This window comes from Gopherus evgoodei, chromosome 16 (assembly GCF_007399415.2).
Source record: "Gopherus evgoodei ecotype Sinaloan lineage chromosome 16, rGopEvg1_v1.p, whole genome shotgun sequence".
NCBI lineage: Eukaryota > Metazoa > Chordata > Testudines > Testudinidae > Gopherus > Gopherus evgoodei.
In genome coordinates this window covers 7,876,492-7,895,798 of record NC_044337.1, presented here as the reverse complement: position 1 = coordinate 7,895,798, position 19,307 = coordinate 7,876,492, and the positions used below count along the sequence as shown (strand labels likewise).

General features: G+C 47.2%; 1 protein-coding gene across 16 annotated transcripts in view; it reads right to left on the bottom strand.

The window, feature by feature from the left end:
• CACNA1B (calcium voltage-gated channel subunit alpha1 B) overlaps positions 1 to 19,307 on the bottom strand; it is a 507,473-nt gene that overhangs the window by 9,974 nt on the left and 478,192 nt on the right. For 11 of the 16 annotated variants that reach the window (XM_030535592.1, XM_030535593.1, XM_030535594.1 and 8 more), the window contains 8 exons: positions 18,876 to 18,984; positions 15,867 to 15,974; positions 14,333 to 14,490; positions 11,694 to 11,821; positions 10,687 to 10,825; positions 9,098 to 9,247; positions 1,049 to 1,256; positions 467 to 666 (listed from right to left, as the gene is read on the bottom strand). In XM_030535592.1, coding sequence (XP_030391452.1) covers positions 467 to 666; positions 1,049 to 1,256; positions 9,098 to 9,247; positions 10,687 to 10,825; positions 11,694 to 11,821; positions 14,333 to 14,490; positions 15,867 to 15,974; positions 18,876 to 18,984 — 1,200 coding nt within the window. The remainder of the gene's footprint in view (positions 1 to 466; positions 667 to 1,048; positions 1,257 to 9,097; positions 9,248 to 10,686; positions 10,826 to 11,693; positions 11,822 to 14,332; positions 14,491 to 15,866; positions 15,975 to 18,875; positions 18,985 to 19,307) is intronic. The other 5 variants (XM_030535598.1, XM_030535608.1, XM_030535602.1 and 2 more) reach the window with 3 other exon arrangements.

Sequence of the window (19,307 nt, the reverse complement as noted above, 5' to 3'; positions counted from 1 at the left end):
GGTACTTTAAGGGAACTGCATTGTCTGGACTTCCAAATAACCAGTGAGGTACTACAGAAGTTGTTTTGTGCTGGCTTGGTAAACCTAAGTACTGGAATAACCACCAGCTTCTGGGGTTGGTCTGCCCCGTTTTGTTTGCAGTTCACCCTAATTGAGTGACCTCAGCTGGCTCCCACAGGGCAGCACCATCACAGATGATCAATTCATTTTGCAGAAGGCCTCCAAAGAGTCATCAGATGTCAACAACCCTCAGTCACCAGCCTGGATCTGAACCAGGCTCCATCTCCTATTGCCCAACCAGTCCCCAATAGGGTGACCAGATGTCCCAATTTTATAGGGACAGTCCTGATTTTTGGGTCTTTTTCTTATAGAGGCTCCTATTACCCCCCACCTCCTGTCCCGATTTTTCACATTTGCTGTCTGGTCACGCTAGTCCCCAACCTCCTCCCGCCTTGAATCTCCTCACCTGTCTGTGAGGGCCTGGCTCCAGCCCCCCATTGGGCGAGGTGGGCCTGCTGTGATCAGCTGATTTGGGCTGAGAACGGTCCCGGCTCCCGTAGCGGTCACAGGAATAGAAGCGCTGTTTTTCGGAGGAAGAAGAGGAGTGCAGCTTTCTCTCTTGGGACCTGCCTCGTTCTTGCTTCTTATCCTTGGAAGACGCCTCACCTGAATGTGCCACCAAAATAAAGTAATGGGTTGGGGGCTGCAATAACCATAGAAACATTCAACTTGGGGCCGAGCAAGTTCAAGGACTCTGAGGGTCCCATGTGGATCCTCTCAAATGGAACTCCCCACCCATACACCTAGTATAAGCCTCCCTGTTGGGCACCATTGTTCATAATGGGGGGAAACAGCCATAAAGGCCCCCCCTTGGGGGTACTGTCATCCATGGGGAAAGGCCTCAAGGGAGCTAACTGAGCTGGGGTATCATGCTCCCTCCCAAGTCCCCATCCCCTCATCCTGACGCATGAAGAACAGTGGTTTGGGAGGAACAATCATCACGGTTCTGTGGTGTGAACGAGAGACGACAATGCGGAAAAGCCTTTACCGGCATCCCCATCGACCAGCTGGTTGGGTGACCTGTCCAACGACTTCTGCTTCTTGTCTTTCCGTCGATGGCAGCGATGGTGATGGTGATGATGAGCCTGGTCTGGGGGCATGCGCTCCAGGGAATACTCGTACAGGTGCATGGCATGCGGGCGCTGCGGCGTCAGTGTGGAGATGGAGCGCTTCATGGGACTGGTGTCTGGGATGGGCTGCAAAGCACAAGGAGGGAAGGGGAAGTGGGTGGGAGAGGGCAGAGATCACACTGCAGTTAATTGGGTGTCTTCCAGAATGGGAGAGTTTTGCAGGGCTGGGGTGAAGGGAAAAGACAGAAAAGGTTAATCAAACAGAACAGGAAAGGACAGAAGCAGTTGCACAATGAAACATTTAGTGCTAAATGTGTGGAACGAATGTAGTCGGCGATACCTGAATTGGGCTTTATTGTGAATTTTGTGACAACACAATTATTGTAGCCACATCATTTAATATCAACCACAATATGCAGTGTTCATGTGAGTCATCAGGAAGGACTAAGTAGGATCACAGGGCAGGCATGACATCTAAATGTTTCACAAAGATAATATGCCGACGTTTGTTTCACCCAGTGCAATTCCAGAAACTGCACTATTCCCAGTGCAATACCAAAAGAAATAAGCAGGCGCACAAAAAGCAAGAAAATCATTAATAATGCTGTGTAAGTGGGGCAGAAAGACAGGCCATGCTGTCCAGTGGCTGTAGCAAAGGACTGGGACTAAAAGAAGGTGTTACTTCAGGCCTGGGCTAAGCCACTTGCACTGTATGAGTTCAAATATGTGAGTTGGCCTCCTTAAGAACATAAGAATGGCTATTCTGGGTAGACTAATGGTCCATCTAGCCCAGTATCCTGTTTTCCGACAGTGGCCGGTGACAGATTCTTCAGAGGGGATGACCAGAACAGGGCAATTATCCACTGATCCATCCCGTCGTCCAGTCCAAGCTTCTGGCAGGCAGAGGTCTAGGGACATGCAGAGCACATGGTTGCATCCCTGACCATCTTGGCCACTGACGGACCTATCCCCCATGATCTTCACTCATTCTTTGTTGAATCAAGTTATACTTTTGGCCTCCACAACATCCCCTAGCAACAACTTCCACAGGTTAACTGTGTGTTGTGTGAAGAAGTACTTTTTTATGTTTTTTTAAACCTGCTGCCTATTAATTTCATTGGGTTACCCCTGGTTGTATTATGTAGACAGGTAACTAACGCCTCCTCCATCATATCCCGCCTTCCCTGGGGAATAAACTGCAACTAAAAGTTAAAACTAGGGAGACAAATTCTCCTCTCAGTAAGACTGGTGCAAGCCCACTGATTTTCCATGGGGTCACATCGCTTTAATGGAGGAGACTTTGGCTCAGAACTTTCATTTAGTGGTGCATTTTTTTTCCTTTCGAGTAGGAGAGAAAGAAACGGTCCTTTCTCTCCACCTCCAATGTCTTCTTCACTCCATGGGACCAGCTGCCTGTTGGAAACATCATATGCTATGGATAAGGCTAAGATTTTTTCACAGTTATTTTTAGTAAAAGTCACTAACAGGTCATAGGCAATGACAAAAATTCACAGAGCTTGTGACTTGTCCATTACTTTACTACAAATAACCAGGGGCAGGGTGAGGTGGGGGGGAGGAATGGAGTCCCATGGGTGGACTGAGAGGCCAAGCCCCTGCGACAGTGGAGGGCACAGCCCCGACTTCAGTGACTGCAGTGGAGGACACAGCCACAGGGGCACACAGCCCCTACCCCATAGCTGGCCCAGCTGCATGACAGGAGTGTGCAGCCCCCACTTCAGCCCCCGGCAAGCCACGACCACGTGGGGGGGCACACAGTCCTGGGAAGCTGCAAGTAGGGCGTGCGGTGGGACTTTGGCGCACGATCTCAGCTGCAGCCTCTGGAGTGGGGCTAGAGCTGCAGAGTCCTGGTTCCAACCAGCCCCAGTTGCAGGGCAGGGACGCACAGTCCTGCCTTCTCTTCCTGGAGCCCTAGAAGTCACGGATGTCCAGTAAAGTCACAGAATTCGTGACTGCCGTGACCTCCGTGACTAAATCGTAGTCTTAGCTATGGATCATATTGTTGCTGTGGAGAAGGGAGCTTCTCTCCTCACACCTGCTGGAGGTCCCTGCAAATCCATTGGGACTCCCCCTGCTGCTTTTCAAGATCTTGTAACCACCCCTCTTCTGGCTGGTGAAGGCTAGAGGGGATTCCCTGCAGACATTAGCCAGTGCCAATCCTTAGCTGGCTACAAGCCTTCCAGTTCCTCTCTTCACCACATTCCCAGCTTGGGAACAAATGACAAGAACTTTGTATCAAATACAGGCTTCCTGGAGGCAATGTTGAGCCTTGTCCCTAGGCCAGCGCCAGACCTGGCCTCGGTGACCTCCCCCTTTACAATCTCAGTGTCTCACCAGTGCAAAATAAGGAAGTCTCCGTTGTCTATTGACAACGGAGACTTCATTAAACTCTCCTTCCCCTACCCCCACTGCCACCATAGCCCCAGCCCTGTCTTTCTAAGAACAGCAGCTCCCCTCTCCAGAGCATTTCACCTGTTGCCAAGGTGCTGCAGGAGAAAAGGCAGATCCATCATGATGCAGGTTCAGAGCCACAAGGTGGCTGAAGGGGAGATCGGTGAGAAGAGGACCCCTCTGTATCCCGGGAGGGCCTCAGGAGACAACTTTGTGGTTTTGTGAAGAACCAAAGTGGAAATCCTGCTGAAACTCTCCTGGAACTTGAGTCCTTAGCACGGTGGTAGGACATGTGCAGAGTAGTGCCAGGGGGCAAGTGCTGGGGTCACTGAGAGGGGTGGCAGTGTGCTTTGAGTTTTGGTCTCTCTCTACATTGCCATGGTCTTTGCTTGCACTATCCTGACTGCTCCTAGCTCAGCTCGAGACCTGTCTCCTGCCCAGCAACCACTGACAAAGCTCCATAAATGTCAAGAATCTGTTTTTCTTTTCTTACACTTCTCTTGTCTCCAGTTGTTCTGTGGCCCTGCTTTATGGACATGCCAGACACTCTCTAGAGGCTCTGCTGTGTCTACTGATTACGCAAAAGGAACTTGGTAGAGAAGAGACTTCTACTTACAGCAGTCTCAAGTCTCATGGATGCGGACTCAGGATTTCTCTCTGTCCCTTTGGTCCTATGCATGACGGAGTGCTCCCTCCTCCTCCTATGTGTGCCTAAAATGACAGCTCTAGCAAAGCATTAACTTTGTTCTTTTTAACCTTTCTATCTACTCCATTGTGGGGTTGTTCTGGTGGTTGTTTTTTTTAACTGGTGGTGCCACTTTGTTTGCTTACACTGGAGTTGGAGTATCTGCTGCCCCCTGATATTTGCATATTATTAGGCTAGCTGGTATACAATTATTTTTAATGTAAAGACCCCATTCATTTCCTCGTGGCTAGTGTCAGTGATGGGGTTTCTTATCTCACATGCCAGGGAGCAATCTGAGCAGAATTTTTAACCCCCGCATTCTTTCTTCCCAGCAACTCAGCCAAACCTTGATCCTTCCCATCAGCCTCCCAGGTGGAATGTTGTTGCTGGGAGCAGCACATAAGCACTGGGAAGGTACAGACTGGGCACCGGGGATTAAGATATGGCCAAGAGGACTCTCTCCAGGGTGCAGTGATGCTGCAGCCTATTGAGGAGCAGGGCAGTTCTGGCTGCAACTTTTCAACAGGAGTATTCGGAGTTATTATAAAGGGACAGGAATTGGTTGGACGGCTAACGCTCTTGCTGCCCAGTCAGGAAGATGGGTCTGGTGAGTGGTGCAGGTTTGTAGTGGTGAGTATTAGATGAGACACGCAGTGGGGAAAGTAACTGAAATACTTTCCTGGTGGATTGTATTTTCTAAATGGACAACCTACCCTAAACTCTCAACGACTGAGGGACAATCTTCACTCATTGCTACACTGCGTTCCACAACCAACTCTCTGTATAACTTTTCATGAGTGATGGACCTGAATACTTAGATGCTAACATCTAAACTGTATTCTTAAATTTGTTAACCTACATTTGGGTTATTGCTGATTGTGCACTATATGTACCTTATGACTTTAAAAACAAACTTTGTATTTGTGGACAATCAAAGCACTATACCCAGATGTGCAGAACACTCCTTTCTTAACCTGTGTACTATGTACTTTTTAACATTAGCTTTAATAAAGAAAATTTAAGTAAGGGGGAAGAGAAAGGAGGCAATGAGGATCTCCGAACAGGTGACTGGTAGGTTATTCAGCCCATATGGACAAAATGCTGGATAAAGGACAGCACCACTTGAGCGCCCTCTCCTGGAACTCACAAGTGGGCTTTCCCCACTCTGGAGCTGTCCATTTTATAGGGCTTTCAGGAGATGTACCTGTCTTAAGTAGACAGAGCTCTGTATGTAAGTCACCAATAGAGTGAACAACTGGCCACAGTATAATTCATCCCTTATTTGTTTCCTTCTCCATTGCCCGCTTTGTACCTTCTTCCACGCTGCCCCCTGTGCATGGAATGACCTCCCAATGCCAAGTCCCCACACTTACTATTCAGAGCCAGGAGATTTCTTTTTGGGGGGGGCTGAGGGTAAGGTAACAACACTGCAGGTTTGACGTGCTGAAATCTGGGAAATGACAGATCTTGGCCAGGAAGTAAATGCAGGAAATCACCCCATCCTAAAAACGCAGCTCTAGACCTTAAATTAAGCAACCTGATAAGCTCCCTCTGCCCAAAGGGACTGTTGCAAAGGAAACAACAGGGAGGGGCAAAGACTTTCCAAAAAGAAGCCAAGTACCTAGGAAACAAACCTACCTAGGGCTTGATTCTTCAGTTGTTCCCTTCAGGTGCAACCCTCTCCCACCTGCCCCAAAACTAATCAGAGATTGATTAGAACAGTTTCTCTGCCTATACCACACAGACAGGTATATTCCTTCCTGGAGGCTCTCATTACCACCTACACCCCAGGTACATCTATCCTGGAGCTGGCGATGTAATTGCCAGTACACATGCTAGGTGTGATTGAGATAGCATGCTAAACATTGCCGTGCAGCTGGAGCAGCATGGGGGGTAGGAGAGGCTAGCTGCTGGAGCACAATTCCACCCGGGACCCTCGTATGTACTCGGGTGGCTAGCCATCTCTATTGTTAGTGCGCTAGCCTCATCAAACCTAGCATGACTATATCTATGCAAGCAGGAAATGACACCTCCAGCTTAAGTGGAGACCTACGGGAGGAGAATTCGCCACAGCCTTTGAGAGGTTGGTTAGTTTCTCATTCATTAGCAACCCTTGCTGTTTTCCCTTATGACATTTTTAGCCAACAAGGCAATACAAACAAACGCAAGGTATCACAATATGCAGCATGCAACTGTGGATCAAAGGAACTGCCATGAACTGAGGTAGAGGGAGACCGCAGCTGCATCTTTACAGCACCAGAAAGTAATCCAAACAAGGAGTGCCGGGGGGGGGGGTAGAAAGGGGTTAGTGAATGTTAATTATTGCTTAATAACAATTGAATAGGATACAACTTATGTAAACTACATACTGCCAGGTAACTCCCCGGTGACCGTGTTTTGCTCCTCTGCAAACAATTCGGACAAGATGAGAGAGAATATTTGAAGCAGCCATTGTCAGACATCACGGCAGATGTACAGCAGACGAGATGATGAGACGGGAGGGAGGGTGACCGGAGGAAAGGAAGAAAGCAAACAGGGAGGGAGGAAGCGAGATCGGTAGCGTGAAACGATAAAAGATGGGAAACGCAAAAGGACAGAGACATGACAGGCAAACAGAAAAGGGGATGAATGAAAAAAGGAAAGGAAAAAAAGTATTGTTAATAAAAGTTAAAAAAAGAAATTAAAATTTGGGGAGAAATCAGAAGTAGCACATAAAGGGTAGGGGGGAGGGCACAGAAGGGGAAACACACAGAAAGGACATCAGTTATTCTGCTGAAGCTACAAGCATTAAAACATTACATCATTAAATGAGGTTAGATCTGTTCAGACACCGTAGGCCTGATTCATAAATAAATGACACAGCATTAATGCAGGGAGGATGTGCACTTCGCTCTGGGCAACATGCTTCTCCTGAGCAAGAACTTCATTCCCTGGCTTCGATAATGGTGTCCCTCCCATGCCCCTGTTTGCTCACAGGCTTCATCTGTATCTCTTTGTTGGGCAAATGGAGGCATCGATTCGTTTTGTTAAAAAAAAAAAAAGAAAACTACAGGAGAAGTTGAAGGAGTCTCCTGTGGGAAAATGATGGGTCTATGGGAGAGTCCAGGAGCAGTCTGGCAGATTTCATCTGTTCTGCTGGAGGGGTATCTGTGGGCCTTGGGGCTTTTCAACCTTGGACTGTGATTTTGTTAGTTCTCATCAGTTAAGCAAGGCTGGGATTGGTCAGTACTGGGTATGCAGTTTTCCAAGGACTGCCCAAGTGCTACAGGTGACCTCTTTTCCTGTGAATCAGTGTATTAAACTGGAGCAGTGTGGTGCTGGAGGGACTATCTTTTATTTAAGTGTCTTGTGGTCATCAAAAAACTCATGCAATTTCTGTGTTAACCCCTGATATTTCCCAGGAAGCGACGTTATTAAGTGAAATGGCTACTAAGACACAGCTGCTTTTCAGTGGTGGGTGAGGGATCCCTATGCATGTGCAGTGGTCCCTGTTAAAATCTACAGTTTTGCCTTTGCAAGCATCAGCAAAAAATTAATTGGCAACCACCGTTTACATGCACAGTCCTTAATGTGCTTTGGGATTCTACAGGCTGAAAAGAGCAATGCAAATATAAAGTTAGCGTTAATATTGCACTGAAGAAAAAGATCAATGCCCAACACTAAAGCCCAAGAAAGGGTTGTTTTTAGGGTTCGTATGCTGATATTGTTCCCATTAGGAATGGCTTTAGGTTTGGTAGAACCTGGCACAAGTCTATCCCATCAGGGTAGCTCAGCTTTTGGGGCTTGGGGTGGTTGGTTTTAAGCAAAATAAATAGTTTCTGAGAACACAAAGGATTCTGGGAGATGGAGTCTTATACAAGGATTTCCTACAGTCCTTGGGGAAAGGTGTTCCTTCCTGAAGGTAGCACAGAGATCCAGTCAGCAGTGCAGTTGGTGTCCTGATCCAAGCTGGCTGGCATACAGACAGGATGGAAGGATATTATCTACTGGAGGTGCTGCTAGTCAGTTCTAGAATTCAGCACACCTCCCACATTCTGTCTCGCCTGTGGAACAGCACAGTCACATGTGACTCACTCATTATTATATGAATCAGGCAATTTGAGCTAAAGAGACACAACTAGTCATGGCAAGATGGAGATGTTCTAACACATAACAGGCAGCGTGGTGATCGGAGAGTGTCTGGAGGACATGTTAGCAATGCACCTGTGAAATGCCCAGAAGTGATTTGAGAAAACCGTGTTGTCATGTGCCCCATGAAGTGCACAGAGGTAGTCACAAAGTTGCTCTGAAAGCAACCTCTCATGACAAGGCTTCCTTGCAAGGCTCCATCAGGTAAGCAAAGGAAGTAAAGTCTTAAGCATCATATTATCAATCCACCATACAGTGCACTACATGCTAAACCTAGCCGGAGGGTGGAGGAGGACAGCCTACAGCACATTTCATATATAAACCGGCTCATCAAAAGAAACATGCCGCTTATTTTATTCCCAAGGCTATGGATATACCCCACCATGAACTCAGGGCAGTGACGTATGCTTATTATATGCAGGGTTATGCAATACACCTCTGCAAACCATAGAGTGACTCCCTGAAGGTCGGAACATATATTTTCAGCTAGGCAGACATCAAAACAAATGAGGTGTTTTGCCCAGAGAGCAGAATTTCTGTTTTGCTGCCTGTATAAGGGGATGGAGACAGCTGGGGGAACAGCACTGTGTACACAGCATCCCAACGATCAAAACACAAAGGCTGCTCAAATTTCTGAGCCTCCTGCTCCATCAGTGTCTCTTAAAGAAACAAACAACCCACCAGTCGCTTTAAAAAACAACACGACAGGGACATGAAGAGAGAACGTGCTGAATGCTTGACTTACTGTAAGTTTTCCATTGCCAGTAAAGTCTCCCTCCCTCACCTGAGTTTCGGCGGCCAGACGCGGCATGGAAGCCGCTCGCCCCTGGCTCTCCAGGCCAGGCTGCTGTTCTCCGTTGGCCAGGGTAGGGCTGATTTCTCTCATTTCTACAACCTGATTGAATTGAGAAATATTTTCAGAAGCAGGAACATAAATGTCCGTTTAAAGCAATCGCTCTGCCAGGCTTGTTCCAGGACTAAAGCAAACTGCAGGGTTTCTATTTCATCTGTGAGAATTTACGGCTAGTCAGAGATACCAGCCTGATAGCCCTGGTGACCGAAGGTCACTATTTATCTACAGAACTAGCTCAGCCTAGGGAGCACTGGTGTACACTTCCCCACACTGTCCTGCCAGCATGCCTCAGCGTGGACCCCTTCTCAGCACAGGTCAGTCTCCATGCCGCACTCAGTCAATAAGAGAGCCAATTAGTGCCAAATATGGTGGTGCTTTTTATAGTATGGCCCATCGATATGCAAGGAGCTGCACTAAAGACCCCAAACGTCTGATAGGTCACTGAAGAGCCATCCTATGATAAACACTTACAGTGCCTATTGACCTGGGCTGGATTTGAATAGGTGACCTACAATTTAAAGACTCCGTAAACCCATCGCATTAGTCCCTCAATCCTCCTTTGGGTGTCTGGTTTCTGATTTCCTCCTCTTGGCTAACTTCCCCTGCTCCAGCTTCTCCAGTTCTAAAAAGTTTTGCTGTGAAAATGACACTCACTAGAAGGAACAGTCACAGCCCTGCCCCGCTTAACACCCACTGTGCAGCCGTGTCCACCTCTGATCAAGTATCGATGATGCCAAACTAATCCCAAATTCTCTTTTCTTCCCCTGCCTGTCACCTGAGCCCCAATTCCAAGCAGCTCCAATAGCCAATGAGATCCAGGTCTGGAAATTTTCTACAGATTTGTCGTCTGCTGAAGCCCCCGTGGGGACTCAGACAGGCAGCACTGGAAATGGAAGGCCCATGAAGCGAGATATAAGATTGGATACACTAAGCCAAAGCCACCGCAGCCAGTCCCAACATTGCCTCTGAAAGAAACACGAATGCGAAGGCCTTCTTCAACCACGTTTCCTGTTCTCCAGTAACATTGATCTGTCTAGGGACTTGCACAGCTACTACCTGAGCACTTCACAATCACCAGTGGTTTTTAGCCTCACACCTCTGCATGGCAAGGGACAGATGGAGAAGCCAGGCACAGTGACTTGCTCAAGGTCACACAGCAAAATTTGTGGCTCAGCTGGGAATTGGACCTAAGACTCCTGTCTTCCAATCCAGCCCCCTAGCCATGAGATCGTTCTTCCTCCCCCATGCTGCCATTTGGAATAAGCCTGAATCCGCCACACGCCCAAGAGGGGCATCTGCCAAAGAAAGTGTTACAAAGATATGAATGGGTCAGATTCAGTTCTCAGTTACATCCAAGCAAGACTTTTGCAACTAACAGAGCAATATTTGGCCCAAAACATGAATGGAGAGCTGTTTGGCAGTCAAAAGGAATAACTCGCTTGACACCTATGAAGACCTATTGCATTCCGCTCTATCTTCACCTGTTTGCTTGTCCGCTCAATGGGAATTTCTTCCGAGTGGCCTCGTTCAAAAGCTGGTGACCTGCTTTCGTAAAACACATCCTGAGTGCGCTGAGTCCCCCACGAAACAGACTCTTTGATCCCGCTCTCTGGGGCTGGCCTGGTGCAAGGTGAAGAGAAAAGCTGAACTGCTGTGCTAGGCGTTGCAGTTGGATTTATTTAAAGTGCTCTGGAGCAGTCTGGGGACCCCCCTACTTCTCAAGTTGTGTGGCTGGATGGGGGAGCGGCTGGTGAAGCTAGTAAACTGCAGGGTTCTTGAGCTCTGACTGACAGATAATTTCCACATTCACCCTGAGGATCTCAGGAAGAACATGGAAACAAAACCAATTTACTTAAAGGGGAAAAGAGCAATTTGTTTTCAGTGCCGTAGGAAATTAATTCTGGCACTGATGCAGAAGACCAAACTTTTCTTGCAGATCACATGTTGCTAAAGCTGCATCAGAGATAAATTTCCCCCTGGGTTTTTACAGTTATAGGTTTATTACAACCATATTTCCCCCTACTGGTTATTAATGTATTTCTGTCTCAGAGGTCTATTGTTGAATGTCAGTGGCATGAGTGACCCAGATAAATCTAACACATAAGGAGAGCAGGAAACAGAGAGGGCAGTAGGGGACAATTGGCATGCATATTGTGCAGAGATTGTACTGTCTGGCTGCAGAAAATGAGGGCCAGATTCTTCTCAGTACCATGCATGGAAACTCCCACTGACGTTAAGACCTCTCATATCCGGGGGGCATTCTTTGGCTCCAAGACTCTTTAGAATCACTGAACATTCGCTGGGCAATTTTTGCAACATTCCAAGCTCCCAGAGCCCAAAAACATAAACTAGCAATGGTGGGAATTTACAAAATGTAGACTGCATAAGGGGGCTGGCTCAAATAAGGAGAAATCCAAGAACTATGGAGAAATCACAGTGGGGGCCGCTTCAGTCAAAGGTAATTGTGGGAAGCCCAGGGAATACTCACAATGTGCCCCCATTGTTGAGTGAGGTGCAACTTTTCTGGCGGAGAAATGCTTTAGCGTGGTTGAGCACCAGAGGCTGGGTTTGCTCCAGGGTTGCTTTCAAGGGGTGGAACAACGACACTGGTCCAGTCTGCAATGCATAAAGAGAGGGCATCCATGAGAAAACTACAGCTGCTTGGAGAACGTGGGGTGTGGTCTTTCCTAGTCGCGTTCTTAATGGTGTCCACATTATTAAACCCTCTTCCAAGATCACAACCAGCGCTAATTGCCCCTTCACTCGCATTCTCTATGTATAGGTCACATGCTGCGAGGGCCACGTGGACCTTAAAAGTGGTCTCAATGTATGAGGGATGAGGCACATTGCAGGGAAAGTATAAAGGAAGCATGCATTGCCACTGTCCTTGCTGTACACATTCTGTGGGCAAACAGAAGAATATCACAATCCAGGGATGTCAATCTGGCACCTTAGGAGGAATGGTTTTAGCTACATATCAATTTTCAGATCAAACAGAATAAATTGATATGGTCTTGAGTCAACCTCAAAAGGTCCCACAGCTTAAAGGGTCAGGTGCTAACTCAGATCTCAGTCTGGGATACCGAGTCTCATACTGAACATCGCCCTGAAGCCTACTAGGTGCTTGTTATTTCAGAAATTCCCAAGGTTTCAATCCCAAGGCCATGTTTCTGATTTAGGGCTTCATGATACCAATGAAATTTACTCATCATCCCAGCTTGGCGTTAACTGAGTGACCCTATGACCATATTATACACTTTATGGATGAAATCCTGGCCCAATTAAAGTCAGTGGGAGTTTTGCCACTGATTTCAGTATGGCCAAGATTTTATCCTATGACCTTAAGATGTGAACACGGACACAGCATGGGGATCATTCCGGCAGTGCCTATTCACTCACAAGCCCTTTTGAAGTCATCGGGAGCTGGGTTTAAATTCTGAGTAAGAACCTCAGGATTTAGCCCAATAACAACGTGCTGTGCTTGTGAGCTGTGCAACGATTATTGCAGCAAAAGTAAGGCTCACAGTAGTGATAAACAGGGACAGACGGACCAGTGTGGCTACAATAAGAATCAACCCAAACCTTGGCCCCAGACTCAAGCCAAATCTTTCTCACTGTTTGCATAAAATTTTCACTCATTGTTTGTTATTGTTGATTGCTGACACCTGACCTGATCTTGGAGGGACTACAGTTTGGGGCAGAATATAATTTATCTGCAAAGCATGCTTATAGACAAAATAATGGAAGTTACTGAAGCTGCAACAGCTCGTAGAAAAACCCAAATACATGTATTAAAAATAGGCTCGGCTATAGGCCTTCAGCACTGAGTGTTAAGGGCTTAGGGTCAGGCCTAGCAGACATCGGCAGTCAGCATAAGTTTGCATAAATATTATGTACTTGACCTAAGGTTATGAAATATGTGCTCGACAGAGGGTTAAATACAGCAATCTGTATTTTGTGATAGGTTAGCAATGCGTCTAGGGATAAAGAGATAAACCACAAATGAAGAGATGGTAGCATCTTAGGGGCTTTCTGCAATAAAAGTTAAGTACATTGATGTACCAAAACTATTGGGGAAGGGACTCACATTAACTGTTTGAAATGTAATTATGGTCAACTGGAATATCCCACATGGACAACCCGAACTGTAAAACTGGTCTCTCAGAATATCAAATATGCGTAGGGGGCTGAGACTTAATTAGATACGGTCCCAGATGTATGTGGGTGGAATGGAAAAAGGTGCATAAAAGATTGTCAAACCCATTCCTAGCAGGCTCACCAGGATGACGACATGGGCAACCAGATAGGAAGCCTAGACCAGCACCTTCCTCGTGTGGTAAGTGGCACAGTGAGCACCACTGATTTTTCTCCTATCTTTACTGTAATCAGTCTCCATGATGTCATAAGTATGTCAGTCATCATAAATCTGCATAATCTGGGAAGTTTTGTTATATTTATTGTGCTTTCTTTTCTTCATCTATAATTTAAATTACACTTGCCTGTATTACCTAAAACACCATCAAGTCTCTATCTGTTTGTCCCACACTCAACCACAATATCTGTGTAGCCATCTGGGGGAAGAACTTGAGTTAGTGACAAGTGCAATCTCACATTCTCAACATTTACCAGGCTATTTGTGCCTCGGCCCTCTCAGTTCTGGCCAGGGTAGGATGAGAAGTGCCCAAACACCATGGGTGGAGATATTTTCAAGGGGTAAAATTTTCAACAGTGCCTAAGTTCCATTTTTCAAAAGTGGCAGCACTTGGGAGATTAGATCTCACTGACTTTCAATGGCTCTTAGGTTCCCAAGAGCCTAAGCACATTTTACTGTTTTTGAAAATATTACTCGTAGTCACTTATAAGAGCCTAAATCTCATTGACTTTTAATGAGACATAGGCTCCTAAGTCACTTAGGTGCTTTTGGAAATTTTACCCAAGGTATTTCCAGCTCCACTGAAATTAGGAAGGGTTAGAAACTAAATGAGATTTTCCACTTCCAAGATGCTTCGACAGTTCAAAAAGGCTTGGAGAAGCATCCCAGATTTCAGGTGCTGGATGGAATGGGACCGCTAGACTTTCTGAGATTTGGTCATTGCTAGTATAAAGGACCATGAGATGCGCAGGCACCTTGGTGGGAGTGAGAAGAGGGAACAGCGTCTTGCTGCTGGGTACCTGGCAAAGACCTCCAGGTGGCTGGTGCACTTGTTCCCTGCTGTTTTTATTCTGCTTGTAGAAGTCGAATATCATGAGAGCAGCATAGACCTTGCCCACAGTCATTTCGTCAGCTGGATTAGGAAATGGGAGGTGAAATGCAGAAAGGGGAGTCAGATGGAGAGGGGGAAAGGTGCACAGGGAGAGAAGGAACGGGTGTTAGAAATGGAGGGAAAGGGAAGAAATTATTTAAATAGGGGAAATGTCCAATGGACAAGAAAAGCAAGTAAAAAGACATATAAGCGGTCACATTAGAAGTGGAGAAGGAGGAGGAGGAGAGAGAAAAAAGAGGAAGAGATATGGTTAGAACAGGCTTCTTCAGCTTAGCAATTTTCCTCTTCCTTCATTCTCTTCCTGACCATTGTTGCCTTTCCTCTCTCTGAGTGTCACAGCACCCCGCTTTTAAGGCCATCCACCTACCTAGCTTTGCTTACTGCTGAAAATATATAGGGATATGTTACAGGAAGGGTGCCCTAGGCAAGTAAAGCCGTACGGTGGCGTAAGAATTAGAGACAGAAAAGAACATTTAAATTAATACCAGATCTGCAGCCAGTCTTATCATCATCGGAAAGGCCTTATTTTTCTTTCATTATAATATCATCAACAGCAGAATAATGGACTAATAAACATTTAAATAGTATTTCATTTTTCCAGATGGCTTTTTTGTTTGTTTTTGTTTTACAGTTCTACCACTGACCTCTCCCTGTCGTGCAGCTTAGCACCATACCTTTCTCAGTTACAGCTGCCCTGATTGGACGGGGCTGTTTCTCATTAATCAGCAAGCCAGGGGATTCAGAGCCCTTGCTTTTGCCAATCAAGAGAATTTCAAACTTTCCATTTTCTCAACACGCTCCCACAGGCCATCCTTAGGGGAGATTAAGCCTTTAGTACCAACCCCCCCTTCCTATTACATGGGCTCTTTGCAGCCTTGAACATCCTTCTCTTGACTTTTTTTTGGATGCAGACAGAACCCAGATGGAAAAATTGCTCCCCTGACCTGCAGGAGCCAGACTGGAAGCAGATAAAACTACAGGAAGCAGGACTGCTGGATGACAAAAAAATCTCTCTCGAAGAGGCTGGACAAGGCATTGCTTTCTTTTGACCACTATGTAGTATCCTGGTCCACAATTCAATGAATCTACTGGCTCAGGCAAGAGGCACTAAGACATACTGTTTTGAGACCCATGCTTCGGAGTGACCTGGAATTCTTACTATGGAGGGATAGGGACACGGGGCTGTGAGCGTTCCAGAGGTGACACTTGAAGGAAACTCGAGGCAGAGGATGAAATGGGCTTCTGTACTGTGTTATCTAGACTGCGGTGCACACCGAGGGTTGGCTCTGGGCACAAGAGGGGAAGAACCTGGATTTCTGTGGCTGCCTGGAATGGGCTTTTGGGTTCACGTCTCTGCATTGCTTCTAAGGGGAAGAGGAGCCTTACTTAGCACTTACGTTTATGGGGAGGCACCAACAAGTCCAATGTCTTCTGGGACAGATTGGGCCAAACCAGAGAGATCTCTTTCCTCAGCTCCGCATCACACTGGTGCTGCTTCACACCCGCTGGGCAGGGGGCAAAAGAGGCAAATGAAGCTGAGAGCAAACGACTATATGTTGCACATGCACTTTCCTCATTTGTACCTCAAATGAACGAGCAAGCTACCATATGAAAAGATCCTGTCTTTTCCAAACCCATTCCCCCACCTTCTTCCCAGAACACCGAGTCAGGATCAGCTTCACCATTGATATTAACGGCAGCGCCAGCCCTCCCCGCTATAAACCAGTGTGTGAGTTCTGGAACAGACTCAGTCTAACCAGTACAATATTTCAGGGACCGGTTTGATCTAGTGTCCACACCCGCGGGACGCACGGTCACTGTTACCCTGTAACCTGAACAATCTCCTTCTCTTTTAGACTTGTCACATCATTAGCGGCTTCCGAAGGACACAGCAAAGCCACAGCAGAAAACAATCTATGAAATAACAGTGGGCTTGAGCTATTACATAAACAATCTCCCCCCATGCGCTCCCCTTCCCCCTTCACCGGGATGGGTGTGGTGGGGCGGCACACAGAAAAAAATTAAAAGACAGTTATACAACATCATCAACTAACTGCTATAAAATGAAACACAAGGACAGTAAGAACGTTAAAAAGGCCGAAGTGGGTTCTCGACATGCGGGCTGAGAATGATTCAAGTATTTATGAGATAACAGGCTGGTTCCCAAGTGGCTAAATTGCCCAGTACGAGGCTGAGTAGTTTATCTCTATGACAGAGATGGATTTTCTAAGAGAAAAGCAAAGGGAGGAGACTATTATCGCTCTTATAACAGGGCTTGGAGCATGCCACCTGCCATGCTGCATCTCATGGGCTGCTTACGGGGCCGTTTGTCCTACCAGCCACTCTCAATCACATTTGGCAGGAGAAACCTTAAAATTCAAACCAACCAGGTAATAATGGGTAAGGCCAAATCCAGAACCTCAAATCCATGCCCCTGACTACCTGTACCCCCCTCAAACTCCCATCTGTTGAAAGTGGCCTGTTTGCTGGTTCCTGTTTGCATTTGGCCAAAGGTCTCACAGACAGACACCCTCAGTTAAGTGACTCGGCCTGACCAATCACCAGTGAAATGTAAGAAAATGACATAGGATCTCTGGGCTCGACTGTCCCCTTCACATGCAGGCTTATTAGTGTGAAGAAGGGTCCTAGCCCCTAAGAAATGAGACTGTCCTGAACACATGCTTTAAAGTTACATGGTCAGAACCTCTGCTGGTTTCAGTCACCCTAGATCCATTGGACCATAATATTTTGCCCCCTACAGCATAGGTCTCCAGACTGTGGGGTGTGCCCCCAGCACAGAGGATGTTTGGGGGAGCACGGCTAGGGCCCAGACCAGCCCCCACAGGCGGCGGGGAGGGAGCATCATCCAGCTCTGCTCCTGGCCCCAGCGCCCAGGGCCCCAGCTGCCAGCTCCATGCCTGGGGTCCCAGCTGCTGGCCTCAGGCTTCAACTCTGCTCCCAGCCCTGCCCCTACCTCCAGCCATGTGCATTGCGGACAGGAGTAAGGGGGGGGGGCGCAAGGTAAAAAGTTTGGGGACCACTGTCTAGAGCAATTTTCACCCCAAGATCTCAAAGTGCATTTATGAGTGAAAGCGTCCAGCCCTACTATGAGCTAAGTAAGTATCACAAAGAGGTTAAGGTATAGAGCCTCAGAGGTATTTAGCCTCTTCACTCCCATTGATTTGAGGCCTTCAATAACTCAGACACAAGTTAGGGGGTTGATACAGGAGTGGGTGGGTGAGAGTCTGTGGCCTGCATTGTGCAGGAGGTCAGACTAGATGATCATAATGGTCCCTTCTAACCTTAAAGTCTATGATTCTATAAATAGGAGTTAGGCACCTAAATGCCTTTGGGCAAGTCATGTAGGCCGAGATCCTCAGTCTCATTCAGTTAGCCAAGAACAGAATCCACTTCTTCTGACTCCCAGTCCCGCATCTGAACCACAGGGACATGTTTTGTCCTCCCTTTCAGTTGACATTATATGTGACCATAAAAGAGCTCTGGCCATTTCCATTCCAGTGGAAGCCACAGCTTTGAAGGCTGATTAATCAGGCTAATAATCCAAGGTAGAATTTGATTTTTTTTTATATTGTATTGTTTAATTGGGAAACCATGTATCTGGCCTGATTAAACATTCAAATAATTGAATTTAATCTCAGAGCATAATATAGGTCTGAGCTTGCAGACTCACGGCTTCCACGCCAGCAGACAGGATCATTAGCAGGGAGAGGTTTTTCTTCTGACTGACCTGGCTAAGGCAATAAAACCTAAGGAGTCTGGGTTGTTTTTTTTTTTTTTTAAATCACAACGCTTGGTGCTTGCCTGGCGCTTTTCATCTCAAAGCCATTGACTCAGGAGAACAAGCCACGTTCTTCATTTACAAAGCAGTACAGAGCAGACACACATTGTGGGTATATCTGCACTGCAGCAGGAGGTGGAATTCCCAGCTTGCACAGATCAACGCGCTAGCTCTGCTCCAGCTAGCAGGCTAAAATTAGCCAGGTAGCTGCAGCTGCACAGGTGGTGGCTCGGGCTAGCTGCTGCAGTTCCACCTACCCATTTGGGTACGTTCTCAGGCAACCGAAGCCGTCAGCCGTGCTGCAGCAGACACGCCCATTTACATCAATGCGGGCTGAAAATTACGCTGCTCAGCTGCTGTGTAGACATACCTTGAGTCAGAGCACAGCTAGGGTCTCCCAGTCCAAAATCCATCAGCCCACCTTCCCTTTTAGGAGGTGGAGGTAATCAGCTAGAGGATCCTCCCACTTCCTCTGTGGAACTCCTCCTCCACATCCCCTTCCTTTGGCTTAGCAGGCTGGCCCTCTCTGCACAATAACCCGGCTGCAAGCTAGCTTCTGAACTCATGCTCACCTGCGCGCAAGTCTCCCTCTCATCTCCCCTCTCACCTGACGCAAGTTTGATATCTAGAGCAGTCCGGATCAAGGCCATCAGCGTGGAAGTGAAATGAACTGTTAAGTCTGGATCCGAGATCGGCATGTTCATCCGCACCAGGCGCTGAGGAACCAAGCAGAGTTGCTGTCAGTACCAGCCGGCGCTGTCCCTCCCCCACCCTCCATGGTGCCCCTTCTAGGGTGACCATCCATCCCCCCGATTCTTACAATAGCAAAATCACAAGTATGTGCAATTGGGAAACGCTAACCGTTCGTGTGCTGTTTGTTAGGAGATGCAGCCTTGCCCCTGGGGAGGGTGGCTTCTTTCCGGGAATGCTGCTGAAACAGAGGGCTCACTGCAAAGTTCTGAGACTGGGATTTGCCAGCATTCATGCTGCCCTCAGAGGAGTATATTTTGTCTCAAGCTGGATCAATCTGATCTCCCTT